Source organism: Arthrobotrys flagrans, assembly GCF_004000055.1.
Source record: "Arthrobotrys flagrans strain CBS H-5679 chromosome Unknown unitig_9, whole genome shotgun sequence".
NCBI classification, from domain to species: Eukaryota; Fungi; Ascomycota; class Orbiliomycetes; order Orbiliales; family Orbiliaceae; genus Arthrobotrys; species Arthrobotrys flagrans.
Window position 1 is genome coordinate 2,853,736 of NW_027137551.1, and position 26,519 is coordinate 2,880,254.

A 26,519-nucleotide genomic window follows, 5' to 3' on the forward strand; every position below is an offset into this window, starting at 1 on the left:
ATCGCATTTCATCGCGATACCATCATCATTGTCGCAAATCTTCCAGTATCCCATATCGCATTTGTAGATATGGTGCGGGACGGGAGATAAAGAACCTTACATGGCTCGATCACTGGATACAATGTTAAAGCAGTTCTAACCTAGGGGAGGTAGTGAATTCTAATGGAAACGGTGTTTAGAGATCTTCTAATTCCCCGTCCTTACTTTTCCCTCTCCTTCGAACCGCTGCTCCTCAGCTTGTATTTTTACAATTTGGGAGCTTTCTGGGGATCCCAGATAGACCTGAATTTTTGCCCACTACATGACCACGAGTAAATAGCTTTTTATTATTAACACGCTACTTTGGCACCAGCATTAGATGCCACTACGTACATGCTCGCTCGTTAGTGGTCGTGTTCGTCTCCGCCCTGTCTCTGCTCCGGATCCAGTTTGATCATGGTATCGATTCGCATGATGGCAATGCACGCCTCGACAGCAGATTTAAGCTGCTTTACCTTGCTCATGCTCGGTTCCAATACTCCAACCTTAATTTCGTCGACCAATTTTCCATTTGTGAGGTCTAGCCCATAATTTTTGAATCCTTTGATTTTAGCCTCGGTTTCAGCGGCGGATTGGCTTGCCGCATGGCGATGTCTAAGCTTAGCCACGAGTTCCGACGAGTCTTTTGCGGCGTTGACAGCCAACGTCTTTGGTATTACTAGCAGAGAAGATGCAAACTCTGCAATAGCGAGTTGCTCTCGTGATCCCTAGAAGTTTTTAGTATTCAATCCATCCATTTATGAAACACATTCGACGTACCACTGTGGTGGCGAAGTTTTCCAGATAAATACTTAAAGCAGTCTCAACAGCACCTCCTCCGGGAACCACTGCACCACTTTCGAGTGTCCTTTTAACAGCGCATAATGAATCGTGCACGGAGCGTTCCATTTCATCCAGTTGGTAATCGTTCGGACCTCGTAGGATAATAGACGCAGAGCTGAATGCCTTGGTTCCTTTAATAAGGATACACTCATCGTCCGATATCCGCTCTTGTACCACCTCGTCGGCGTATCCTAAACTCGAAGCTTCGAAAACTTCGTCACCTTCAAGATTGGAAAGTGTCGATACGAGGGTTGCACCAGTTGCCTTGGCAATCCTGCGCAGATCATCCTTTTTGCATCGACGAACTGCAATAGCTTTCGCTTCGACAAATGTCTTCAGACATAAGTCATCAATGCCCTTTGTTGTTAAAATGACATTTGCTCCAGCATCTAATATCTTCTTGATCTTTTCGAGGACGATCCCAGCTTCACGTTGCCGTATCGCCTCTAACTGTTCGGGATCATCGATGGTAATGTGAACACCCAGCGCCATCCGCGTTTTCTGGAGGTTCATGTCGAGACAAGCAATCTTTGCATTTACTATCCGCTTCTCCATTGCCTGCGAGGCAACAGTGCAATTAAGAGCATACCCGTTAACCAGAATGCTCTCCAACGCACTCTTGCCGTGGGCTTTAAGTATATTAACAGCCTTGACGGGATACTTGGCTTCCTGCTTTTGATTGACAGATTTCACAGAAAGCATCGCATCAACTACCATCTCGGAAAAGAAACTGGAATCGGATCCTATAATCTTCGATGACATAGATGTTTTCGCAATGTTGATGAGAGATTCACGCCCTAGATTGTCAACTTTGGTCGACATCACTTCGGATATATACTTGACGGCCTCGCGTAATGCTAAACGGTACCCGCTGATGATCGTGGTGGGGTGGATTCGGTTTTTTACGAGTTCGTTTGCGCGACGAAGGAGCTCCGACGAGATAATGACAACAGATGTGGTGCCATCTCCAACCTAAGGCCATTCGATGAGCTAAGTATGCCTGTGGGAATATAAGAGCTTAGTTCTGCCCCAGGGCGACATACCTCCTTGTCCTGTTGCTGAGCTAGCTCAACTAGAATTTTTCCAGCAGGGTGCTCCACATCGAGTAAACTGAGAATGGTGGCACCATCATTGGTAACTGTAACGTCCTAACGAGGGTTCCGGTTGCCCATCAGCACGGATCCAGCTTGGTGCCATGGAGGAGACGGGAGAAAGCATACTCCAATATCATCAACCATCATTTTGTCAAGCCCTGAAGGGCCAAAAGAGCTTTTGACGACATTTGCAATGGCCTGTGTCGCGAGGACTGTTGATGAAGGGTACACGATTAGCTATTCAGGCCCGTGTTTTTCTGAGGGTGTGAAGTTGAGGACGGTTGAATGTTACCACACTGATCCCGGATATCCGAGCCGCTAACTTTGCTTCCTCCTAGGACTACAACCGCCAGGAAGATTATCAGTAAAGCTGAATATATACAAGTTTCGAAGCTTCCTTACACAATGTCCCCGCGTTTCGTGGTTGTTGGAATATCGTCGTCATCTGGTCTACTCTAGCGTTGGCTTATAGCCGCGAAGTAACAAGCCTGGTTCAAGCGGCCTGTATTTATTTGATATCGATTCCGATACGGATGGGTGAATGATAGCTGCCGATGTAGCTGTCTGCGTAAAGTATTAGACGGGGTTGATGTGATTGATGTGAAGCTTCTGGTGACAATTTGGCGTCGTATGTAATCTAGCACACATGTATTGGTCATGCAGGACCTCTCCTTCTTTTTTTTTCTTTCTTATAATGCCAAGCCAAGGCCACCCCTCCTTGCCCCTCTCCAACACCTGAACCCCACACGACCACGGTACCCATTATCACGAACACGACCTTCTTCCGCCGCGCTCAATCATAAGCAGAGAAACATCGCACCCCTGACCTGTAACATCACTCGCAAGTCCGGTCAATTGCTTCCATGGCTTCGGACCTACAGTCGAGATTGGAGGCTCTCTCCATCAACCCCACCGTTGTATCCCATGGCCCCTGCAAAAATGTAGCAGAATGGCACGCACAGCTAGACTCCGTGGTTCCACAGCCAGGCTTCGAGTTCAAGCTGGTAAAAACCATGGTTTTTAAGCCTAGTAAGTAAGGGCTACCCACTCATTGGGTTCTCGCCGCATTACACAGCCAGGCTTTCAAAATGCTTACTGATCAATTGCTGTTATGTAGAGGCTCCAAAGTCTGAAACCGCACCCCTCATTGTTTTGGTTGCTCTGGAGGACTCTCAAACTCCTTCATCGACAGTTTGCAAGGCAGTCAATGTCAAAGAAGCAAGGTTGGCGAGTGAAGACGTGGTCAGCAGCACCCTATCTATCTCTACAGCTGATGGTAATGATACCCTCTGATCCAGTAACTCCATTTATCCTATACATAAGCTTCCTCGACTATGGGCTAACGGCTTCTAGTTTCCCCCTTTTCTATCACCAAAGAAAATGCATCGGCTGTTAAAGTAGTTCTCGACAAAGCACTGCTAGACTATTCTGGCAAGCTTGGGGTCCACCCAAATGATTCTGCGAAAACCTTCTTCTTGTCTCAGAAAGACATCCAACAATACCTCCTGGGAGCTGAGGCAGAGATAGACGAAGTTGATTTTACTTCCGAAGTGTATCAAACGAGGTAACGGACTTCTTCTTCTCTTTCCGCACATTTATCTCCAAAAGCTAACGATACTAAAAACTTTCCTGCAGCGGCCCATCCGCAGTCGGGAAATCCGAAGCAAAGAAAGTCGTCCCCCCACCACAAAATGAAAAGATCGAAGGAGCCGCTTTGATTGGGATCACTGTCAAGAAAGAGCTTGATTTCCCCGGTTGGTACCAACAGGTTCTCACCAAAGGGGATATGTTGGACTACTATGACGTTTCTGGCTGTTATATCCTCAAGGTCAGTAACTCGCACCCCCAGGATTATTCAGATAAAGTACTGACCTTTAGAAGCCATGGTCTTACACGATCTGGGAACAAATACAAAGTAAGTTAAGGGTGTTAACTCTAGAGTTGTCTTTTTGCAGACTTGTTCTTCCGAAACTACTCACTAACTGTGCCAAATTTTGATCCCAGAATGGTTCGATGCTAAAATAAAGGGAATCGGTGTTGAAAACTGTTATTTCCCAATGTTTGTTTCGTCTAAGGTCCTAGAAAGAGAGAAAGACCATATCGAGGGTTTTGCCCCGGAGGTAGCCTGGGTTACTAAGGCGTGAGTTTGGTATCCTGCTCAATCTACCCGCCCGTATGCTCACTTACAAGTTGATAGAGGGAGCACCGACCTTGACGAACCGATCGCTATTCGCCCCACATCAGAGACAGTCATGTACCCATACTATGCGAAATGGATACGATCACATCGTGACCTACCCCTCCGTCTTAACCAGTGGAACTCTGTTGTCCGGTGGGAGTTCAAGCACCCGCAGCCCTTCCTCCGAACTCGCGAGTTTTTGTGGCAAGAAGGTCATACCGCACACTTGACTTTCAACGATGCAAATGAAGAGGTGCTACAGATTCTGGACTTTTATGCAGGTGTATACGAGGAACTACTCGCTGTCCCAGTCATCAAAGGTAAAAAGACTGACAAGGAGAGATTTGCCGGTGGCCTTTTCACCACCACTTGCGAAGGGTACATCCCAACCACTGGACGTGGCATTCAGGGTGCTACTTCCCATTGCTTGGGTCAGAACTTTAGCAAAATGTTTGGAATCACCGTCGAGGATCCATCCTCCAAAGAAGGAGAAGAAAAAGAGAAACTTTTCGTTTGGCAAAATTCCTGGGGCCTTTCGACTCGGGTTATTGGTGTCATGGTAATGATTCACGGCGACCAGAAGGGTTTGGTCTTGCCACCACGAGTAGCTGGGCATCAGGTCGTAATTGTCCCATGCGGTATCACTACAAAGACATCTGAATCTAATAGAGACTTGCTTTACAACGACATCAAAAAAATCGCTGCACGTCTAACCGATGCCGGTATTCGAGTGAAGGCTGATCTGCGAGACAGCTATTCTCCGGGATATAAATTTAACGACTGGGAATTGAAGGGCGTTCCACTTAGACTCGAATATGGACCTCAGGATGCCAAGAAAGGACAAGTTCTCGGAGCTCGGAGAGATACCGGCCAGAAGGCAGCTATATCACTCGATAACCTCACTGATTCCGTGCACAAGCTTCTAGAGACAATACAAGCAGACCTTTACAAGAAGGCCAAGGATTCCTTTGATGCGAATATCGAAACTATCAAAAAGTGGGAAGAATTTGTGCCTGCCTTGAACCAGAAGAAAGTCATTCTGATGCCGTTCTGTCTTGAGGAGTCCTGCGAGGATGACATAAAAGAAAGAAGCAAGCGGACCGATACTGGCGAGGCGGAAGATGCTAAAGCCCCTAGCATGGGTGCCAAGAGCTTGTGTCGCCCTTTCAATCAACCTAGTGGTTTAGTATTAGGTGAAACGAAATGTCTTGCTTGCGGGAAAGATGCAAAGGTAACCCCTACATCTTCCACACTTCCAGAACCACTAACTAACTTTCCATTTGTAGGAATACTGTCTCTTTGGCCGAAGCTATTAGACGTTTCAATTGCAACCGTAGATGTGATTTGCGATATAGGATAGGAGAAGAAATAGATGATATTAGGCCATTGTGCATGTCATATTGTTTCAATACCGACCCCTCTTGCTATTTTGCCCATTAGATTTGGATTGCAGTTGGGCGGATCCTTACGGTCCACCGGTCGCGTTACAGTCTACTCTGATCCACAATGGGAGTAATTTATTTCTTAGCTTGCCGAATATTTGTTTTAACCAGTAGCATGATTTGATTGAGGCGGACCTTATGGAGATCCGTCCCATCCACTAAAAAGAGTTTTGGCTCCGATGTAGGGTCTTCTATACCGATCCGATCTCCGCAGCCGTTTCAAGTAACTCCTGTCCAAGTCTCGTGATATAGAAGCGGCGAGTACTTTCATCAAGCCCGTCAAACTTGCTCGTCAAGTCTTTTAATATCCCCCGGCTCTCTTCATAGCATGCAAGGTCTTTGTTTCCATAGAGGTCCTTGCCTGCAGAATGCAAAGTAGTATCAAACCAATGGAAGAAAGTATTGATAGCAATGCACGGAGAAAGTGGAAATACAGCATGCAACCAAAAGGGCGGTATGAAGAGTATATCGCCAGGACGCATAATAATTTCGAGAGGATGTGTAGCGTTGGGGATTTCTTCAAAGATGTTCAATATAGAACTCGTAGTTTTCCCCGCAGGAAATTGTAAGAGGCTAATGTCCTCGGGGGGGAATAATCTAATTTTTTTTTAGTAAATAATTCTATGCTAGACTTGTTTGGGGAACCTACAAAAGTCTCTTTTCTCCCCTGATATGGAACAAGAAGTTGGCACACACATCATAATCTAGAGATACTTGGTTAGCTAGATACGATAAATCCATATCGGAGAGAACATACGTAACCATATTCCAATCCCAGGACTAGATATTCTCAGTGGCGATGAATGTAGCGAGTCTTCAATAAATGACAGCTCTTCAGGGAGACGAAAATCAGGGCTGATTTCAGGAAAATCACGGCTAAATAACGATGCATGTTTTGTCGCTTTTTGGGAAACGGATCTCAAATAACAAAGCGTATTCGGTTCGTTTGCGAAGGCTAGATCAATAAAAGCCGAGAAATTCATCTGTTGATACTTGAAATTCTTGGAATTGAAATTGAGGTGAAGTACAGGATTTTCATCTGAGCAAATCGCTCGGTGTACGATAACCTGCTCCACTCCGTTTAGTGTCACTGCGTGGTTCTCTATTATCTTATTCTGAAAACGTCCTACCTCTCTAGACTCTCCGATAGCGGTTTTAAGGTATTCTGGGCTCCAAACTTTGGTGCACTCTCCAAATGAAAGGCCATCGAAAAGGAGGGGGACGCGGCGGCTGATTGCCGATTGGATCTCGATAGCGTTATGGGCCAGCGTATACCTTTCCACCGGAATTGGCTTCGGAGCACTGGCTGTAGGATTCAAACACGCTGGTTCGCTATTTTGCAATGCAGCAAGTTGCAGTTTTTTTGGCCCTGAGTTTAGCTGAACCGTTTTGAGCTGATCGATTTGTAAAATCCCTGTGCATAAATTCCAAAACGAACCCATACTATTTAAAGTAGGAAATAGAGAGAAAATGGTAAAAAGGTTAGATGCTCGGTCCGCGTCCAAGGGTACCCAGGTGCCGGATAGTGGGGAATTGTATGGTAGATGCCGACATACCTGAATGCTGTTATGCCTCCACCGAAAATATGAAGTCGGTTGTTTAACCATACGTAGTCACAGCCTATCAAAACTGGCCACAGATCTTGATCTTTGTCTGAGAGTACGGTGCGCAATGGTTCTATCCTTTGACTCGAGATGTTCAAATGTAGGAAGGTACCAGGAAAGCCAGCCGACGGGCAATTAAGGCCGAACACCCCTCCCGCAAGCACTGCTTCTGTATCACCGATCGGGACGAGCTGAGCCCCTGCCCGGCCTAGAAGAGAACTATCAAAGCCGGAAAGCTGCTGCCACTGGTGGTGTTTTATTGACCCCGAGCTATCGAATGACAGTAACGAAATATCCGAGATGATATTACCGTCTCGACAAAACCCGCCGGTCAAGACACCGGCCGCCATTGAAGGAAACCATGCCAGACTAGCGGAGAACCGGGCAATCGGGGGAGGGCCGATGGATTTAACTTCGCTCCAGCCGTTTGACTCTGACCATATTACCCAAGTATCGTAAATTTCGTTACCATTACCTCGCCCACCGAATACAAGTATGTGGTCCTCCCCGTCGATAGGAATATGAGTAGCAGAATGTCTATATCTACCGTTTGGAAGATCCTGGACCCTAGTCCAAACAAGTCCATCAAACAACCAGCAGTCGACCAGCGCAGATTTAGGGTTTCCCCGACCCCCCACTAATAGCATTCTGCGGCCCCCAAGTTTGGTAAGTGTATGGCACACTCGGGGGGCAGGCTGTGAATTAGAGTCAATCCGTGATACTTTCATCTTGGTTTCATCAAAAACGTAGGCCACAGACGACCGAGCTTTACTATCCGTACCACCGTAGTAGACGGCGATGCTGTCACTAAGCTTCGCCGCCGCCCCTAGTTTCCGACGATCAAATACGGGTTGCCAGTGCTTGCGGTATTCAAGACTTGCAGTGAAGGTGGATACCTGAGGACCCCGAAGCTTCTCATAGTCGATTTCGACAACTTCTCGACTAGTAATGCGACTACCCCCCGACCATTCACAGGTAGACAAACTCGTCTGTTTGTTATCTGGGATTTTAGAGCATGCGTAAAGGAAGAAATAGTGCTGCCCAAAAGATAAGAAATCCTCCCATTCGTCGAAGGGTTCAATAGACTCCACAAAACTCCTTTGTTCAGCGGATATCATATTACACCAAGCCCCGTAAAAGTCGCACGCCGTTACTGAACTCCAACCAGAGGTGTGAAATCTTTGAACCTGAGCGGTAAGCGACGGATAACTCCCGATATTCTGGAGCGCAGAGTTTATTTTCCTGAAATGCGAAAGCATGGTTTTGGCGAATGGGTGTTTCTCGCCGGCGGGTAATATCTGTTCGATTAATGCAAATTTAGCTAAAATTAAAACCCACATAGTTAGCACGGAATTAAATACAGATAGACTGCCGCGGGGGCAGCTGTGCCAAGTGTTGACCTACCGCGAGGAAACCGTGCAGCCCATTTTATTAGAGAGTTTGCATCTTCTACTGGCATGTACGTTATCGCGACTTCGCTTACAAACAACAGGTCATCGTTAATTTGGCAGCGGTCTCGAAGGATTTCGTCGAACTTGCGGAGATCACTAAGATCGACTCCGATGGCGGTGTAGTTGGTTGAGGAGATAATGGCGGTACCCGACTCCAGAGAATACAGAGGATCAGTTAAAAGTTCGTTAAGCTCTGGGGTATTTTGTATAATCTCAGCTTTGCGCCGTATGGATTGTGGATAATCGACATCAATGAAGCTAACGCCAGGATACTGGCGTAAATAATGAAATGGCAGGGGGTCACTATCCAGATGGTGGTAAGTTAATGGGAGACCTCACCGTTAGATCTGTACGGTGTACTTACAAACCACACCCAAGGTTAACAAGCTAGCAAATTGAGGCGGAGATGGTCAGCTTTAGGGCTCAATGGAAATAGTGTGGGTTCGAGAAACCACTTGCATGTTTAGGGGCGTCCGTATTGGAATTAAGAAAATCCTCTACAGTTTGTTTCACAAGTTCCATGCGCAGCCAGTAGCCCCGGTTTATTAGGGGACTCCTCCGTTGGAATTTCGGCACAAAATGGCGCAGGAGATGGCCGGTTCGGTTGGGAACATACAACTTTTCAACACTCCTATTATCAACGTTAGAAAAACGGGCATATTCGAAACATAGAATTTACATATTTTGGATTCCATAAGCAGAATGAATCCAGAACAAACTACCTTTTTGAAACTATACTGCTGTCGTTCGTCTTAGAGGTGCAAAAATCATAGTTGCTCACGACGTTAGTACCATGCCTTGCAGCGCAACAACCTAACTCAGAATACCTAAAATAGAGGGTTAACTTACAGCGACAACTGCGTTAGGAATAACTGCACTGCTGGTTGTAGGTGTATGATTCCCCCGGAGAGGGGGGTTTGGAACTGGGATTTCCATCGCCTCAGCTGTTATAGCTAAGCTGCTAAATACAGATGGGTTATGACGGGTATATACTTCATTTGTGTAATGAGTGATAGGCCTGCGTTGTGTGAGGTTGGAACTGTTGTAAATTGAAACGAGAAGAAGAGATATTTTGCGCGCGGCTGTTATTCGCTTGTTTTAGACGCCCATTGGATTATATAATCAACCCACGTGACCTGACGTACCAAGAACAGCGATGGCCACGGGCCAGGGATCAATACGTACATACATGGACCTATCATGATCATGGTCATGACCACAACCTCATTCCAACTACGTACTGCCTTAGATCTTCATCACACTGAAGCAACCTTAATACCCAACCGACTTCCGAGCTCCTATTCGAAGACTTGATCTCATAGCTTCTTTGGCGACTGCATCGTTCTCTGGTATTGCTTCATTTAATTTGTCGCCCGGACTGCGCCATCCCATTATACTTTCGAGCTATCGTTCTCCATCACCCGGTACAGGCACCTATTACCTTTGGTCATATCGTCTTCGTTGCTTTGGGACATAGGCCTGGTAGCAACATAGCTTCCGGGTCTCTAAGGTACTGCGCCATATATCACGTCGGCATTATACCGTACTCTCCGATCTAGTTTCTGGCCTCCCGACCGTCATATGAATTTTGTCACTTTCAACCAAGACTTCTCCTGCCTGGCGGTAGGGACGCAAAATGGCTATCGAATATATAACTGCGACCCGTTTGGAAAATGTTATGAAAAAAAGGATGGCGACATTACAATCGTGGAGATGCTCTTTTCCACATCCCTTATTGCCGTTATTTTATCACCGCGCCGGCTCCAGATAACGAATACAAGGGTATGTGCTGCCCCTAGCCTTTGAAATTCCACCAGTGATAAATTTTGACGGTGTATCTACAGCGTGAGTCCACTATCTGCGAACTGACGTTTCCCACGGCAGTTCTTGCGGTCAAGTTGAACCGCAAACGTCTGATTGTGGTTTTGGAGGATCAAATATATGTATACGACATCAGCAACATGAAACTTTTGACAACCATTGAAACTTCGCCGAATCCCAACGGTATGCCTCAAAATTGCCTCATGGTAGCTTGTGCAATATTTGTTTCAAGAATGCTTATTAACCATCTTTGTTGTTCTCGTTGTAGCCATATGCGCTTTATCACCTTCCTCCGAAAAATGCTATCTCGTTTATCCTCGACCCGTCCCTACATCGCCATCGCCATTCGCGCCGCCTTCCAACGCGACGTCTGCTACCGCTGTGCCGGGGGTGAGTGGCTCAGGAGATGTGATAGTGTACGATGCTTCGACTCTCAAGACAATAGGTATGATATCAGCTCACAAGTCGCCGATATCAGCCCTTGCCCTGAGCAGTGATGGCACATACCTAGCAACCGCTTCAGATACCGGGACTATCATCCGGGTGTTTTCTTTGCCGCTGGGCACTAAAATGTTCCAATTTCGACGGGGCACGTATCCTTCCAAGATATACAGCATGGCATTTAATCTTGCATCCACCATGCTTTGTGTCTCTTCTGCCACGGAAACCGTTCATATATTTAGGTTAGTCGACCCTAATACCGCAAACAATGCCATAGATACTTCAGCGTCCCAAATTCATGCGGCGTCCGGTCTACGGCCGAGAAGCGGGAGTTCCGGCGGGTCGAATGGGTCGAATCCAGATATCTCGGGTGCTCCTTTCGATGCCAGTACGGATAATAAACGTCGGAGCACGTCCTTCGCAAGTCTTATAAGGCGGTCATCCCAATCAATAGGGAAATCCGTCGTCGGCGCTGTAGGCGGTTACCTACCTCAAGCGGTTACTGAAATGTGGGAACCGCAACGAGATTTTGCATTTGTACGGCTGCCAGCTGCCACAAAGAGTGTCGTTGCACTCAGTAGCAACAGCCCTCAAATTATGGTCGTTACGTCGGATGGGTTCTTTTATTTATACAATGTCGACATGGAGAATGGCGGTGAATGCATTTTAACAAAGAAGTACTCGTAAGTCACATTGCCCTTTCAAGTTTAAAAAATCTGCTACCTATTCTATTCTTGGATAAACATTGATCTCGGGATTCTTAGGTTGCTTGACTCTGGCGGGAGGGGTGGTTTTGATGCTGAAATATAGTTCATTAGATGGCATAATTCTGTTCAATCGTGAGAGATTTCATTATTATTTGGATGGTCTGTACTATCATTATATCAGTGTTGGGATATCCACTTATTGTCGTTGTTCTTCTTTTCTCGGGAGCGGTTCTTTGGATAAGGTCAAGGCGCTTAGCATATCATTCATGGAGTGTTCACGTAATATCAGGGTTATGTTAGACCAAGTTCAGATATAGTATCATTGGTTTTGGATTACAAAAAGCAAGGTGACTTAAACTTGACCCTTAAGTAAGTACTTTATGAGAAGCAAATATTTCTAAACGTTGTGTTCCAACATCCTATCTATTGCTTCAGGTAGCTGCGGGACCCTTTCTTGGATGGGATAAACCCTTGGACCCTATGACCTGTACTTCGATAGCCCTTTCATATCAAAGAGGGGCCAGCTTATCCTCCACCAGAAGATGTATGATATAGGTGTCCACTTGCAGGTTCTTATTATGGTGGATTGTTGATCTTTCTCTGAAGTGGGTGGGCTGTGAGCTCAAGTCTCCCCCGGCTTCTTGGAGTTGCACGACACGATCTTGACCCGGTCGCTATGAACCGCCTGTGAGTTATCAAGCTTGAAGGTGACATCTTTGATGAGAAATGTCCAGACTTCATCACAGAACCGATAAGTGTCAAGATGCCCCTAACGATTTTCCGTGCTTGTTAGCAGTGCCCGTGGTCCCACGCGAGAAGATATCTTTACCTTAAAGGAGAGCTTAGCAGTAACTTGCTGGGCAAGTATATCAGTGACGGATCGGTCAAAGTTGGATAAAATCTTCATTGCTAGCTGTGGCGCGATGCGACCGTCAGAGATGAGATCATCCAGCGCGTCAGTGAGAGCAACGCCGATGCTAATCAGGCCCCTTGTTAGAGTCAAATAATCATTTAGGAACACAAGGGTAAGGTATGGCATGCCTTGACCGCCTGTAGAGCTCGTAGTAGGTTTGGTTGTTCATCGTGTCTATTGTGGCTGGGGTTCGCAGATGGAAATGGAGATGATGAGGAGGACGAGGACGGGGATACCGATGGGGGTGTTGCGGCTTAAATACAAAACCGAAAACTCCTTGCCTCTGAGAAAGACTCAAACCCAGATCCTTTTTACAACAGCCGCCACAAGACCATCGGCATCCAAATCGACATCTCGGCTTTCGTAACGCCCGCTTCATGAAAAGAGGCATAGGCGCAGCTCTGCGAATATCATACGACTGCCTGCCTAGACTTTGGGGCATCAATTGTTCTACATCCAGGTCTCTTTGGGCAGTCACCTCGAGGAGAATGTCAGGAACAAAGCGGCCTGGCGACGGCCTAGGACCTAAGGCTGGGGAAAAAAGGTGGAAGAGAAAGAGGACAGCCCCGGAAGTCAAGTCTTCACTACGGCCCACGGGTAGCCATGAGGAAATACTCCTCCAGGATGTGAAACTTCTGCTGGGAGAGTCCCAAGAACCAGGCACTGCGCCAGAACAGTTCTCACAAGTCGAATTGTTAATATCCATGCTGGGTTCCACCGGCGACGGGCTAGCAATTTCTCAGGATGGTACGAGGGTATATGTCGTCCCCTTTACAGTCCCTGGCGATACCGTCGTTGCCAAAGTGGTGAAAAATTTTCCCTCATATTCCATGACGGATTTGGTTCAAGTTACGGAACCATCGAAGGACCGGAACGACGACCTTGTATTTTGTAAGTATTTCGGTCGCTGTTCCGGCTGCCAGTTCCAAATGCTCTCTGGAGACTACCAGCTCCAGCACAAGCAAAAGGTAATTGCGAAAGCAATGCAGAACTTTTCGGAACTGGACCCATCCTCGATCCCCCCAATCGGAGGAGTCATGCCATCGCCGCTGCTGCGTGGGTATAGAACCAAACTGACCCCTCATTTTGACGGACCGCGCCGGGGTGGTTTCAAAGAAGGGGCTCCTGTTCCGGATATTGGATTTCAACTAAAGGGAAGAAGCTTCGTTCTTGATATCGAGGATTGTCCAATCGGCACGGATGCAGTTCGGGATGGCTTCAAATCACAGAGGAACTACGTCAAAGAAAACCTTCATACTTTCAAACGTGGGGCTACACTGTTGCTCCGCGAGAGTACTGAAAGGACATTTTCTCCCGAAACGAATGATGGCTGTGGGACGACTCAGCCTTATACAGACGTCAAAACCTGTATTACGGACTCAAAGGTCTTTGTCACGGAATGGGTAGGGAGAGCTAAGTTTGCCTCTCCAGCCGGGTCATTCTTCCAGAACAATAACTCCATCCTAGAGAAGGTCAGTTAGCCTGCAGGAACATAGATTCGCACCTAACTTATAATAAAACAATATTTTTGGGCTCTATTGAGATTCATTGGAGCTACGTGTCGCTGACCCTCCGTCCTTTTAATAGTTCACCGCATTCGTTCAGGAACAACTTGTGATTCCGAAGTTAGCAGGACAAGACCATTCGGAATCCTATCTTATTGATGCGTATTGCGGCTCTGGGCTTTTCAGTATCTGCTGCGGGCATGGATTTAAGGGGATACTGGGAGTTGATATATCGTCACAATCAATCGAATCGGCAAGGAAAAACGCCATAGAAAACGGAATCCATAACGCCCGATTTATTACTGGAAACGCCGAGGCTATATTTGCAGATGTCGACTTTCCACCTGAGTTCACCAGCGTGGTTATCGACCCTCCACGAAAAGGTTGCGATGAATTATTTCTTTCTCAGCTTTTAAAACTAGGGCCAAAGAGACTCGTCTATATCAGCTGCAACGTCCACACCATGGCACGGGATATCGGGTGGCTAGTCCAACAAGACCTTGGAAAGGACTATAGTATCGATAAAATTGGAGGATTCGACTTTTTCCCACAGGCAAGTAATCAGAGCCCCTTTCTTCGAGGCCATTTGCACTGACTTGAACGCCGCAGACACACCATGTGGAAGGGTACGCTGTCCTATCCAAGAATAGTTAAGATAGTGAACCACACAAATGTGCAGGTATCCTTCACACACGACATCGCCCCAATGCGACCCGAATATTTTTGCTGAGATGCTGTACAAAACCAACCTAAAATGACTCCGCGGACCCGGCCTCATTACCTAGCTATAGCCTCGCCTGAAACCCCGGCCCATCAATGTACTGGAGAAATGTGCTAGAAAAAAAGAATAAGGCATCAGGTAAGCACGAGCTAGCAAACTAGGTGGTTCTACTTGTGCACGCCACTTCGCGGGCTGGGAACTAAACATGCGGAACTTACAAGCTATAAACGCTATTCTATAACCCCATTGTTCTGCTCGTTTCTAGAAATCTCTGTACCACTCTTCGACATCGAGGTAAAAACCCATATTCCTGAGCAGTCCATCAAAAAGAAAGAACAAAGGAGCAGAAAGATCAACAGGATGAAGGTCGAGGGCGGAGTGTCGCTATAAATAACCTCGTTTCCGAAGGCAACTAGAAAAATTCATGCAATGATTAATTTATTGTTGATTGGTTTGCGCTTCCATTTCGGTCGTATCAACTATCGAGCGGAGGGTCGCCATTTCCCTTAGATTTGGTCTCGAATAACAGCCCTAGACTGGCCATGCGCTCCCAGATCGAATCATGACGCAGCTTATGCTTGATATCAAATGTCAAGCCATCGAGATGTGTCATCTGAGGGCATTGCTCTCCAATAAGGATATCGTAGCACCGACGTGCAACCGCGGTATCTTCCGTCATTGACCTTTGGAACATTTCATCGCTGTCTTTGTCTTGGTGTTGCATGAGGAAGGGGCTGGGGTCAATAATCTCCCCAGATGTTTCCGGCTTGGTCAAGTGGGTAGACTGGGATAAGATTGCGTAAAATCCGAGTGTAAGGGGGTTGTGCCTGCAGATAAACATTAGAAATCATCACTAGTGATCATATGAGGGTTGGCATTGTACCTTAGGTCAAGTTCCGATAGAAATGGTAGGAACCTCAACATGTTATTTAACTTCTGCAAGTTTGATATGCGATTTCCCACGAGGTAGAGTTTTTTCAACCTCACAATCCCATACAACGGCTTAATGTCAGATAATGCATTATTATTGAGATTGATGACACGAATATTAGTCATGAGGCGACCAAAGTTGGACGGCAGCGTTCGAAGGTTGCAAGATGCCAGCTCCAAATATTGTAAATTAACAAAATAATCAAGAAGAGAGAGAGACGATATCGGGTTGCCAGATGCATATACTTTTCTGAGCTCATAAAGGGAGTTGAAGGGGATGTTGACAGTGCTTGGATCCTGTTAGCTTTGAGCAAGGGATAACTCGAGGACGACAGTCTTACCTAGGTCCAGCCTGGGATCTAAACGAAAAACTGTCAAGATACCGGGCACTTGAAATTCCATCGACAACCTCCAGTTTGTTCGAGTCCAGATAGAGTGTTTTTATATTTGGAAAGGGCCGAGCCGTAAAGTACCGGAGATTGTTTTTAGATAAATCGAGTGTTCGCAGGGCTCGCACATCTACGCCGTCAGGTATAGCGAACTCAACTAAATCATTCGAATCTGTTTGTTTACGGCGAAGATTTGTTAATATCACTCGAGTCGCGAAAGCGAAGAATAACGAGCTAACGAACCCAAATTTAAATACGATAATTCTGGCAGCCGATGTAGGTATTCGACACTCTCAATTTTATTACTTCCCAAATCTAAGATTTTCAGGCGTTTTCTAACATTTATTAGCTTACTTGCAACAATAGGACATAGTGAATAGTGTAATTTCTCTTACAAGTTAGATGTTCCGAAATTTACGCCACGGATATGGTTCATTCTAAGTCGTAGCTTGACAAGGCCATCAAGATGCAATATCCCATCCAAAGAAGTGATCTGGTTATTGTCCGCTTTGAGGTCTCGTAAATGAATTAAACCCGAGAGGCCTATATGTATTACTCTGTAAGATTCATCTAAGTATCATAAGTGTATATTTGCGACATACCTGAAAGATTATCAATACGATTGGAAGATAGGTCGAGAAATTGCATATTTGTAAGATGCGTCCATGCGGTCAGGCTTGAAAGAAGGTTTCCTGCAACCTTGAGGTCCCGGACCGTGGGAGGCATACCCGTCAAGTGCGTGAGCTGGTTGTGTTCAAGATTGACTTCCACGAGGTTTGGGTGAAAAGAGGCAAGATCTTGAAGGTGCTCTAGGCCCTGTTTCTGAATTTGTAAGGCCCTATTTTGGTCCCAGTATGGACCAAACATGTCGTTATCGGTAAGATGGCGTACCATGCTCTTTAGAGCCAAAGAAGTTTTGTCAGAAGGGAACTTTCGGAGCTGTCTGCTGTTACGGGAATGGTAACCTCGCGAGAACCCTGATTGCATCCGACTATCAGCTTCGAGAAAATGATAAGTGATGTCAGTTAAAGGAGTGTTCCAAAAGGATGACTCGGGCTTTCGCATGCTTAGCATTGTGCGATTGACGGGGCCGCCGTTCGTCTGCATTGAGATTGTATATTGTCTCAGCGACTGACACGGGGTGTTCTGAGTCCGTGGGATTACAAGGGAGCTCCCATTTACAGTGGGGGGGGCTGTAGTCGGAGTTGCCGTATCCGGATCCGATGCCTCGACTCTCAGATCGACTGACTCAAGATCGGTTTCTCCGATACTCTGCGTGCCAGCCGAGCGCTCATGATCTAGACTCGGTACGTCACCGGGGCCAAAGGACCTTCCACCATTGCTTTTTTTGGGATCAATGTCGGGGGAAATCGGACGAACACCTTCTTTAGAGGATGCCGAAGTATATCCAATGGGACGCGATGGCCCTGTGGTCTCGGGGGACTTCGCCACGATATCCGGATTTAGGCTTCTGCTTTGGCCTGCAGAAAATCCCGAGCTAGTGAATACAAGAGGTGGTGCCTCGGTGCCACCCTTCTGATCACGCGGAAGCACTAGTCGCGAACTTAGGTTGGTTGCCAGGTCAGATATTTCTTCGAACGGATCTTCCCCATTTGACACCGGCAATGACTTCTCTTCCACCGTTAGATCCATCAACAGGTCCCGCCTCATAGAATCTATGACATCGTCTTCATGGCGCCAGGCTTGCCGCTCCTCGTCAAACACCATACTTCCGACCTTCCTTGGCATCATGTGCTTAACCTTAGAAGCTAGGATAACATTCAATGAATGAAGGCTAGCAGCGCGGGTGAATGCAGAGTGTGGGTCTGACAAGAAATTCGGATGTGGTGATCGTGAAAAGTCGATTTCGGGCTCTATTAGCAGCTTGCTCGTCGAGTCCCGCGGTTCCAATGGTTCATTTGTTCTCGCTATTCGACCGCTCGGGTGTCGTACTACCGACGCATCGCTGTCAAATTCTTCGCTAGCTGATTCGCTATCTCCGTCTGTCGTTTCTTCGGTCGACGAAAGGTTCAACTTCTGTCGTTTGGGCTGGCTCTCTTTGACGGGCGATGGTGGATGCAGAGAATCAGAGCGCGGTACCTCTTTTGGCGGTGCCTTAGCCGGTGTCCTCTTAGAGACAGCGGGTGTCCCATCTAGGAGGCGCTTCGACCGATTGACTAAAGACGTTTCAGGGTGTGCCGAGGTTTCAGAGTGTACTTTCTCATCGTACGGCGAGCTAACGAGGCCAATTTGTGACATTCGTCCATGTACTGCGGTTTTTGTAAAAGAATTCGGAGCTGATGAAAATAGTTTAAGGGGTTGCCATTCTCTTGGGCTGGTACCTGGCAATTCGAAAGACGCATCCTCAGAGTTGATGCGCCAAAGGACTTTGCGATCCGGTGTAGTGAAATATAACTGGTTACTATGTGATAGAACGCTCTGTTCCGGGGAAAACTGATGAGAATCGCCAATCCCATAATTTCCATAGAGGTGCCTTGAGAATTCACTTCTGGAGTTTACATGGAGGAGCCCATTTAAGCCGGGCGACTGATCAGAAAATGCAGAAGTAGAGATACTGTTTATATACTCCTCATCTCTGATGACTGAAGACTGGTCTTCTTCTTCCCGGAACAAGGAGGTGTCTTGGTTTGTTGAAGATTCGGTGGGTCGCCAAGCAATAAACGGTGGAGGTGTGGAGTTCCAAGCCGATCGTTCCAGAGGGTCCTCGGACTCGTACTCAAGCATCGAGCTTAAATCGGGGGCTGCATGGGCTTCGGATTTATGGTTGGACTGATCGGGCTCAGAGGATCGCTCCAGTCCCACGGACATTAGACCCTCATTCTGAGATATCCCAGACGCATCTTCAGCCGAATTGTCTTCCGAAGGATGAGAAGGTGCGTGTTCTGAGGAACACGAAGTGTGCGATCCGTCAGAAAGAGGTTCAAACAGACTTTCTAAACGAGTAGGGCTAAACAAGTCCTCGTTTCCGCCATCCACCAGAATGATAGGGCGTACGTTTGTAGTAAGTTTCTGGACAGTACCCTGAGGAGTTACGTTCGGGCTCGGCTCTTGAGCGAGAGGTATCGCAACCTTGTGCTTTCCAGAGGGACTGCTGTCTTGAATGATGATGGAATTCTCGGTGGGGTGCCCTGAGACGGTAGGCGTTTTTCGGGAAGAGGGTCGCGGGATCAAAGATTTAGGCGGGGAGGGTTTTGAGTGAACGTTCGCCGAACCATTCTTGGACACTGATGTCTTGGTTTGTGGTTTGGCAGGCAGTTGCCCGTCTGATATCCAATCGTCCTCAAGGTCTTGCAACCACGACGCCATGGTTCTCGGTTTGTCGCTGTTGGTCTTTCACACAGCCGTCCGTCTATTTCCACCGGTATGTAGGCGCGTGGGTACTCAGTATGTGCTGTGCTTTACTACCCAAGACACCTACAAGCTATAGTGGGGCTAGGGCGGAGGGACAATTCCTTGCTGCGTTTTGGTTTGTAGAGAGAGGCCTGTTAGAGCATTCGGTACATCGGTGAGGATGCGGGATAGGGAGGGTCCGTATGTATCCCGACAGTTGATTGGGGGCATGGAGATGTAGCGACGATGGCGGATAGTCGTGGTGATGATGGTGGTGGATGATGGTAATGCGTGACGGGGGATGTTTATCGACCAGGCGCCACATGTTGACTGGCTGCGATTGATCGTTGACTCGTACTGTTACAGCTGTTTACGCGAATCACAACAACCAATTGATGCAGATGCAGCTACCCCCTGCAGTTTCTTGTCTGTCTTGCAGGGGACTTCTTTCAGGCAAGTACCTAAGCGGTATTAGCTATCCCACCGCGCAGGCGAGCTCACACACCTCGTCTCTCCAGTCAGATCATCAACAGCCTCCAATCTGACTCCCAAAGCATCGACCGGCCCTCTGATATGGTTTCGTTCTTAGCACTGTTGGCACATTCCACGGGCGAGCGACCTAAATCATGGCAACCCGTTCCGGCCCTCCTCCTTCGTCTGTGACCATGAGCGAACCCTCTGGCGCGAAGCGACGTCGCTCAACGACAAGCGTTTTCGCTGACTCGAACCACCCCACCAAAGATCAAACTCCTGTGCGATCCAAGTTGTATTCTCAGGAGACCGATAGTGCACTTTCCCGAGAGGTTCAACAGGATGCTTTAGAGCTTACCGGGCTGGCTGAGGACAGCGAGGCTCAGGAACAAGCGGAGCTCGCTGAGATCCTCGCCCAGGGAGATTGGGCAGAAAGCGAGGTAGCTTTGTTCCGACGATTAAGAAGACGTGGTAGAGAACCTCTACTTCCTGCCCCGTGGCGTCTGGACTTTACGACATTTCCCGAAACACTATACGCCCCGGTCGGCGAACAAAGCTTCATATGTGCTCTTACGCCATCGGCATCCATGGAATTCAGAGGTATCACGGTTCATCATTATCACTTTTATATATACTACTTAGCATTTAAGACCTTAACCATTCTTGTTCAAGCGCTGATATCAACACTCTTCGGACAATCCAGGATCACAAGCATTACAAAGACTAGTGAATGTCGGAGGACAAGTGCGCGATAGGACGGAAATCAACCCTTCGGCGCCAGTGGAGCCGCTGATTTTTCAGGAAATCAAGAACTTTTTAACTTGGGCTGAAAAGGATGGGGAAATATGTGTGTTTCTCCCCATATGACCCCCGCTTCTTCTTCTTCTTCTTCTTCTTCTTCTTTCTAATTGCGATGTGCGCATGGGCCATTCAGCTTTATCTTCGATACTCACGATCAATTACAACCGAAGCAAGAATGGCAATTCAAAAACCACCAGCGAAAAGACGGAGCGTAAAATGAAATCGATGGCCAACGAACTACGAGAAAGGTGCCAGCAATCGCCATGCCAAACAATTCCGCCGAACAACGGTGTTGAGAGTAAAGATATTCCGGCTAGACAGCTAGCCGTGATCTATGGCATAACAGTATACAACTGTGTTGCAGCTCTGAGCAGCCTGTGCTGTGATAACCCCGACGCCGATGTTAAAACACATGTCGTTTTGGACTGGACGGATGTCGGGTTGGATATATGGAACGCCATTGCTGTTGCAATCTTTATCGTATCTTGCCGCAATGACATCTTGGATTCGGACGAAGGAGCCAAGTTGAAACTCATTCAACGGGCGGATGACGATGCCTGAATAATCTCCGACTCGTTTGGAACCTGTTTGAAAAAGATCCCCGAAGAGCCACGAAAGCTTAAGTCGTTTGATGCGCTAATATTTCAAGGCCAATTACCAAATTATCCCCCACGGTATACATTCTACTGTGACAGCTACTTCGGGAGCCACTTGATTATGTACCACATAATCTAGTGTTTCCGTAATATTCGGATTTTACCTTTCAATTCATTATGAGAAAAAATCTTCTTTTCTTTTCCTTTTTTTTTTCCTTTACATCTGTCTGGTAGAAATAGGTGTAACGCATCATGTATTGATATCACCACTGATCCGAGCGAATTCACACGAAGCGAAGGGAACAATTTAGGAAGCTGTAGTTGTCTGTGTCACGTGAAACCACAGTCTTCAGGTGCTAGCTAACGGCTAACTTTTACGTTACCAAGTCGGTGGAGGCCTAATTGCGGAACCAAAGAAAGGTCCCACTTGACTTCGTACTTGGGTGCTGACTTACTAAGCCAACTATAAGCGTAGGCACTAGAGTATCGATGGGAGTTAAACATCGTACAATATCGTCTTATGTCGCTGGATAGAGCCAAGGTTAATCAGATCACCAGGAGTGAGAACGAGAAGTTCTTAGCTTCGAAGCCCGTGATAAATCACCGCACCCGCGATGTCGTCTCCGTCGTCAGTTGTCTTTCGCACAGGCAATATCATCATCACTGGGCGAACTAGCCTCGAAAAATCAAACCAAGAACTTCTTAACTCCCTCCGGCAAAACTTCGAAGACGCTGCATCGCGAGTTACCAGTGAACACTTGTCCTGGATCGAGGCGAGAGGAGATACCCTCTATGCCCCGGGCATCGAGGAACCGGACGGTTTGAGTGAAGAGCGGACGGAGTACGATATTACAGGTTCGATGGAATTCTACAGATTTTCTTCGGGGCATACTAACATAATATGCTTAGTTAAACTCTTTTACCTTCCGGGAGTCCCCGTATCCAAAAGAAAAAACCACACCCGGGAAGCTCTACAGCATGTCCTCCGTGAACTCCGTGTATCCTCGATAGATTTACTCATCATATCTTTCCCGAATATTTCTTTCGATGCAGAGGACCACTCTCCTGACACAGAACCGACACAGGAAGAAGTTGACGAATGGGCGGAAACATACCAAACCCTAGAGACCCTCCAGTTGGAAGGTCAGATCAAAAGGATTGGTCTATCAGAATTCGGGGTTGCCCGCCTTGTAAAGTTGCTTCCGAGGACGAGCGTTAAACCTTCCGTGGACCAGATCAACGTCCGCGATTGCTGCGTGGTCCCGAAGCCCCTCATCCAGTTTGCAAGAGAACAAAAGATAGAGTTATTGACTCACAATGACTGCACCAACATACTTCCATCTTCCGCCCTTCAGAGCTTACTCCAAGAAAACCACTTGGCCTTCGGAGGTTTCAAAAACGTTGACCCACAATGGGTGGTTAAATATACCGCTGTGATCCAGGATAGGGGGGTGGTGGAGAACAAAGGGTCCGTGATTCTACTTCTCCCATCCGTACAATCAACTACCCTTTCGAGGGTAGTTGATTAAGATAACGACCCGTCCTAACCATCTTAACAATAGGTACTTCGCCATGGCTAAAGTTGATATTGACCGAACATAAGTATTTAGCTCAGTGGGTATGAATTGTTCTAGTAAATGATATTCCAAGGCTGCGGCTAGCTAGCTACCCGACCATGCTCTTTTTCCTCCCTCTTAGCCGGACCTCCTGTAGCCGTCTCAAAACAACGGCCGAACCAAGGCAATTTCGTTTGTATGAGTCGAGGATGATATCAAACAGCCGTGTGGCCCTCGGGTGTGTACTAAGGAAGGCACGTTCAAGAACATAAAGATCCACTGCTTTATCCTCGTCGCTGTTCGAAACTTGACCAAGCCCAAAATCTATCAGAACCACGTCAAAATCCAAAAGAGACGTATCGGCAGTAAGTAAGGCTTGGCTTCCTTGCTGCGGCTCCGATGTAGTGCCTGAATTTTCTCGATGTTTCAGCATAAGGTTACTGGTAGTAAGGTCTCCGTGTATAATATCTATATCGTGCAGTTTCCCGATCGTCTGGCCGATGTTTTCCATGAGAGCATCGAGCCGCACGTCAACATTATCTTCCTCTTTGCCGGGATCGGAGGCACCGTCGATGCAATCGTGCAAGAAATCCCGAACAGAGGGCCCCTCGATCCACTCCATGATGATCTCCCCCCGTTTCTCATCAACGAAATAGACAGCCGGACATAACACCCCCATCGACCGGCAGCGGTTCAGCAGCCGGGCTTCGGATACGCAGCGATGCTTCGTGAGACGCATGTCGAGGGTGGCATGTCGGTATGGTTTGGTCGGACGAACTTTGATAAGACAAGGAACGTTTGGAAGGAGAAATGTGGATCTGTAAACGTGAGCCTCGGCGCCTTGTTTCAAGAGCGTCCCGTCGATGGGACGCGGGGGCATTGTTTCCGGTGATGTTTGGTCCTCAATTCGGTTTACTTGAGTACTTATTCAAGTACTAAATATACTTTTGAGCGGAAAATGCAACACAGCAAACGTCCCGGTGGCAGCGACGCCGCGCGGGGTGCGCGCTGGTGGACTTTTGGATGCGGACGTGTGATTGCATTTGACGAATGAGGTCCCGCCCATTTACTACCTACTTAGCTCACTTTACTCCCACTTACCTCCTAATCAACTTACCTGGCTCTTGGTCCTACCTTACATTACTACTTATATAAGTACATAACTTACAACTGGAAATTCGAAAATGGTGCTCCCTGTCCCCTTATACGAGCTTCGCTGTGGTACGCATCTTCGGTTCTCACTTTCCACCCCATATGCTTTTTGTCCTGCTGCTAACAATACTTCGATTTCATAGGAGTGAACAACTATGACTGGGGTATGCTCTAAATTCCAATTGCGAACCCCGCTACCCCACCATTCACACATGCCTCTTCTTTCGTCTAGGCAAACGCGGGTCGACCTCTCGTGCTGCTCAATTTGCGGCGGCGTCATCGGCCGATGTTACAATCAACGAAGATAAACCATACGCAGAAGTAAGGCGCTATGCATCTCAAATCTAAACTGACCGGCATCTTGCTGACATTACCGTGAACCTCCTCGACATTTAGCTTTGGATGGGGACACATCCGACTTTGCCATCAACCGATATAGCCTCCGGCAGAAGCCTACGAGATCTCGTATCCGGCAATGAGTCCTTACTCGGCCCAGCTGTCGTTGGCAAATTTGGAACAGGGACTCTTCCATTCCTCTTCAAAGTTCTCAGTGTTGGCAAGGCCTTGAGCATCCAGGCACACCCGGACAAAAGGTTGGCCGAGCAGCTACACGCGGACGACCCGAAGAATTATCCTGGTATGTTGGACTACTGAGCCTCCGGTTCGAACAAATATTGAGCTAAATCCGGCAACCAGATGATAATCACAAACCCGAGATGGCCATTGCAATCACCTCATTCACGGGGCTTTGTGGCTTCCGACCTTTGTCCGAAATTGATCATTTTCTTTCAACCGTTCCAGCACTGAGGGATCTCCTTGGGTCGGCAGCCATTGATTCCTTCAAGAGCTCACTAGTTTCTGAGAACGAGTCAGATAGAAAGCGAGGACTTCGAGATTTATATGCAGAACTAATGATGTCAGACTCCGCCGCGATCGCTTCGAGTGCGGAGTCCCTGGTGAAAGCTGCAAAAGACCAGCCGGAGAAGTTTGCCGGAGGTACTCGACTTTCAGATGGAGGCTCGTTCTCCGATCTCATTATCGAGCTCAACAATCAATTTCCGTCTGACGTGGGCCTCTTCTCAACATTCTTCCTGAATTTCGTATCACTATCTCCCGGCCAGGCGATGTTCCTCCAAGCTAACGAGCCACACGCGTATCTTTCTGGCGGTCTGTTCCAATGCATTACCCGCTTCTTTCACGGAGAGTTTAGAGACCTAACGAGAGCGCGTAGACATAATCGAGTGCATGGCGGCGTCTGACAATGTTGTTCGCGCTGGATTTACCCCGAAGTTTAAGGATGTCAAGACTTTGATTAGCATGCTCACCTATCGATCGGCCCCAGTTTCCGCCCAGGTCATGACCCCGACTCCCTATCCTTTTGGAATACTAGACCCGAATACGAAATCGGAATCTCTTTTATACGACCCTCCCATTGAAGAATTCTCTGTGATACGAACAACTCTGGAAAACGGCTCGGTAGAATTCCAAGGCATCCTTGGACCAAGCATCATCATCTTCACAGCCGGAACTGGCGAGGTTAGGGGAGGTGGGGGTGTTGGCAAGGAGGTCATCTCGATCCGTCCCGGAACTGTAGTATTTGTGGGTGCTGGGCTGTATATCCAGGTTGAAGGCACTGGACTCGAATGCTACCGGGCGTTCTGTAGCGTGGAGCAAGACTGAGTTTGATATTAAAAACTACCTACATACTTAAGCATTGACTCACAACTGTATGTACACGGCATAGTTGGCACCACAGCGTCTCGCATAAGCGCCTCGAGCGGGTCATCCCTACGAACGTTTTGGTGTTTCCGTTTCAAATAATATAAAACATGGTACTTCTTGCCGCTTCGTCATGGGCCGTTGTAGCATGGGGCTTTAGAGTCGGATTGGTCTCCATGTCTGAATGTAAACAAAACTAGAATTTTGGACACATCTAGGTTTGTGGGGGGTATAGAGCGCTTGGTTGCGAAAGAGGGACGTCCAGGCGCATTAGCCCGGTCCGATTCTCGGCCTATGTTCCGACGAGTCAGCATTCAGATTGGCGGAAGAAGGGATGGAGAAAGGAAGGGGGGAAGAGAGGAGGTGTTCTTACATGTCATGATGCTCACTGAGATTCGACAGGTACTTGTTAAACTCTTCAACTCGTTCCTTGTGTGATTTCGCGGCATCTTTCAACAGGAGCTGGTCGAGCTATAGGAGGATGTGGTTCAGCATGCTGCGACTGATAAGATTTCCTCAAGGCGGTAACAGCATTACCTTTTTCTTACGTGCCTCTTCAAACTTCCTCTCGGCTTCGGTCTTGTGCTTCCTTTGGTAGGTTTTCCCCTGGTGGATTGTAGATGTGCTAGGCCCTTCTTGGTTGTCGTTTTCAAGGGATTCCTTGAGGTCTGGTTGGGTGGTGTCCTCGGGTTTGGACTGTTTCGATGGCCTGGTCTTCTTTTTGGATTTATGTTTTACGACACCGCCGGAACCCTTGAGACGCAAAGGGCCGCCGGCAGTGGCGTAGTCGTCCTTGGCCATGGTCGAGCGTTTGT

General features: G+C 47.5%; 12 protein-coding genes across 12 annotated transcripts; 6 read left to right on the plus strand and 6 right to left on the minus strand.

The window, feature by feature from the left end:
• Positions 1 to 383: 383 nt before the first annotated feature.
• Positions 384 to 2,400, minus strand: DFL_006198 (uncharacterized protein; the record flags this gene model as incomplete). The annotated part of the gene is made up of 6 exons (XM_067635578.1): positions 384 to 746; positions 799 to 1,833; positions 1,905 to 2,009; positions 2,082 to 2,167; positions 2,248 to 2,295; positions 2,358 to 2,400. The coding sequence occupies 6 exons, from the start codon at positions 2,398 to 2,400 to the stop codon at positions 384 to 386; spliced, it is 1,680 nt and encodes a 559-aa protein (XP_067489993.1).
• Positions 2,401 to 2,818: 418 nt separating this feature from the next.
• DFL_006199 (uncharacterized protein) lies at positions 2,819 to 5,450 on the plus strand (the record flags this gene model as incomplete). The annotated part of the gene is made up of 8 exons (XM_067635579.1): positions 2,819 to 2,984; positions 3,073 to 3,231; positions 3,309 to 3,519; positions 3,591 to 3,783; positions 3,837 to 3,870; positions 3,960 to 4,095; positions 4,153 to 5,365; positions 5,421 to 5,450. 8 exons carry the CDS (start codon positions 2,819 to 2,821, stop codon positions 5,448 to 5,450), a joined length of 2,142 nt encoding a protein of 713 aa, XP_067489994.1.
• Positions 5,451 to 5,767: 317 nt separating this feature from the next.
• On the minus strand, positions 5,768 to 9,567 carry DFL_006200 (uncharacterized protein; the record flags this gene model as incomplete). The annotated part of the gene is made up of 10 exons (XM_067635582.1): positions 5,768 to 6,173; positions 6,226 to 6,280; positions 6,334 to 6,643; positions 6,707 to 6,908; positions 7,133 to 8,501; positions 8,585 to 8,934; positions 8,996 to 9,018; positions 9,091 to 9,262; positions 9,354 to 9,382; positions 9,481 to 9,567. The coding sequence occupies 10 exons, from the start codon at positions 9,565 to 9,567 to the stop codon at positions 5,768 to 5,770; spliced, it is 3,003 nt and encodes a 1,000-aa protein (XP_067489995.1).
• A 777-nt stretch (positions 9,568 to 10,344) lies between these two features.
• Positions 10,345 to 11,703, plus strand: DFL_006201 (uncharacterized protein; the record flags this gene model as incomplete). The annotated part of the gene is made up of 4 exons (XM_067635583.1): positions 10,345 to 10,413; positions 10,476 to 10,635; positions 10,721 to 11,576; positions 11,658 to 11,703. The coding sequence occupies 4 exons, from the start codon at positions 10,345 to 10,347 to the stop codon at positions 11,701 to 11,703; spliced, it is 1,131 nt and encodes a 376-aa protein (XP_067489996.1).
• Positions 11,704 to 12,222: 519 nt separating this feature from the next.
• DFL_006202 (uncharacterized protein) lies at positions 12,223 to 12,682 on the minus strand (the record flags this gene model as incomplete). The annotated part of the gene is made up of 3 exons (XM_067635584.1): positions 12,223 to 12,369; positions 12,430 to 12,577; positions 12,642 to 12,682. The coding sequence occupies 3 exons, from the start codon at positions 12,680 to 12,682 to the stop codon at positions 12,223 to 12,225; spliced, it is 336 nt and encodes a 111-aa protein (XP_067489997.1).
• Positions 12,683 to 13,001: 319 nt separating this feature from the next.
• DFL_006203 (uncharacterized protein) lies at positions 13,002 to 14,672 on the plus strand (the record flags this gene model as incomplete). Its single annotated transcript, XM_067635585.1, has 3 exons — positions 13,002 to 13,985; positions 14,101 to 14,571; positions 14,628 to 14,672. 3 exons carry the CDS (start codon positions 13,002 to 13,004, stop codon positions 14,670 to 14,672), a joined length of 1,500 nt encoding a protein of 499 aa, XP_067489998.1.
• A 542-nt stretch (positions 14,673 to 15,214) lies between these two features.
• DFL_006204 (uncharacterized protein) lies at positions 15,215 to 19,385 on the minus strand (the record flags this gene model as incomplete). The annotated part of the gene is made up of 7 exons (XM_067635586.1): positions 15,215 to 15,566; positions 15,623 to 15,958; positions 16,011 to 16,028; positions 16,143 to 16,230; positions 16,302 to 16,393; positions 16,454 to 16,601; positions 16,661 to 19,385. The coding sequence occupies 7 exons, from the start codon at positions 19,383 to 19,385 to the stop codon at positions 15,215 to 15,217; spliced, it is 3,759 nt and encodes a 1,252-aa protein (XP_067489999.1).
• Positions 19,386 to 20,035: 650 nt separating this feature from the next.
• DFL_006205 (uncharacterized protein) lies at positions 20,036 to 21,242 on the plus strand (the record flags this gene model as incomplete). The annotated part of the gene is made up of 3 exons (XM_067635587.1): positions 20,036 to 20,480; positions 20,584 to 20,727; positions 20,815 to 21,242. 3 exons carry the CDS (start codon positions 20,036 to 20,038, stop codon positions 21,240 to 21,242), a joined length of 1,017 nt encoding a protein of 338 aa, XP_067490000.1.
• A 649-nt stretch (positions 21,243 to 21,891) lies between these two features.
• Positions 21,892 to 22,879, plus strand: DFL_006206 (uncharacterized protein; the record flags this gene model as incomplete). The annotated part of the gene is made up of 3 exons (XM_067635588.1): positions 21,892 to 22,132; positions 22,187 to 22,745; positions 22,840 to 22,879. 3 exons carry the CDS (start codon positions 21,892 to 21,894, stop codon positions 22,877 to 22,879), a joined length of 840 nt encoding a protein of 279 aa, XP_067490001.1.
• A 63-nt stretch (positions 22,880 to 22,942) lies between these two features.
• Positions 22,943 to 23,713, minus strand: DFL_006207 (uncharacterized protein; the record flags this gene model as incomplete). The annotated part of the gene is made up of 1 exon (XM_067635589.1): positions 22,943 to 23,713. The coding sequence occupies one exon, from the start codon at positions 23,711 to 23,713 to the stop codon at positions 22,943 to 22,945; it is 771 nt and encodes a 256-aa protein (XP_067490002.1).
• Positions 23,714 to 24,017: 304 nt separating this feature from the next.
• Positions 24,018 to 25,665, plus strand: DFL_006208 (uncharacterized protein; the record flags this gene model as incomplete). Its single annotated transcript, XM_067635590.1, has 6 exons — positions 24,018 to 24,054; positions 24,129 to 24,149; positions 24,218 to 24,306; positions 24,382 to 24,622; positions 24,682 to 25,152; positions 25,217 to 25,665. The coding sequence occupies 6 exons, from the start codon at positions 24,018 to 24,020 to the stop codon at positions 25,663 to 25,665; spliced, it is 1,308 nt and encodes a 435-aa protein (XP_067490003.1).
• A 309-nt stretch (positions 25,666 to 25,974) lies between these two features.
• On the minus strand, positions 25,975 to 26,505 carry DFL_006209 (uncharacterized protein; the record flags this gene model as incomplete). Its single annotated transcript, XM_067635591.1, has 3 exons — positions 25,975 to 25,996; positions 26,078 to 26,175; positions 26,242 to 26,505. The coding sequence occupies 3 exons, from the start codon at positions 26,503 to 26,505 to the stop codon at positions 25,975 to 25,977; spliced, it is 384 nt and encodes a 127-aa protein (XP_067490004.1).
• Positions 26,506 to 26,519: the final 14 nt, after the last annotated feature.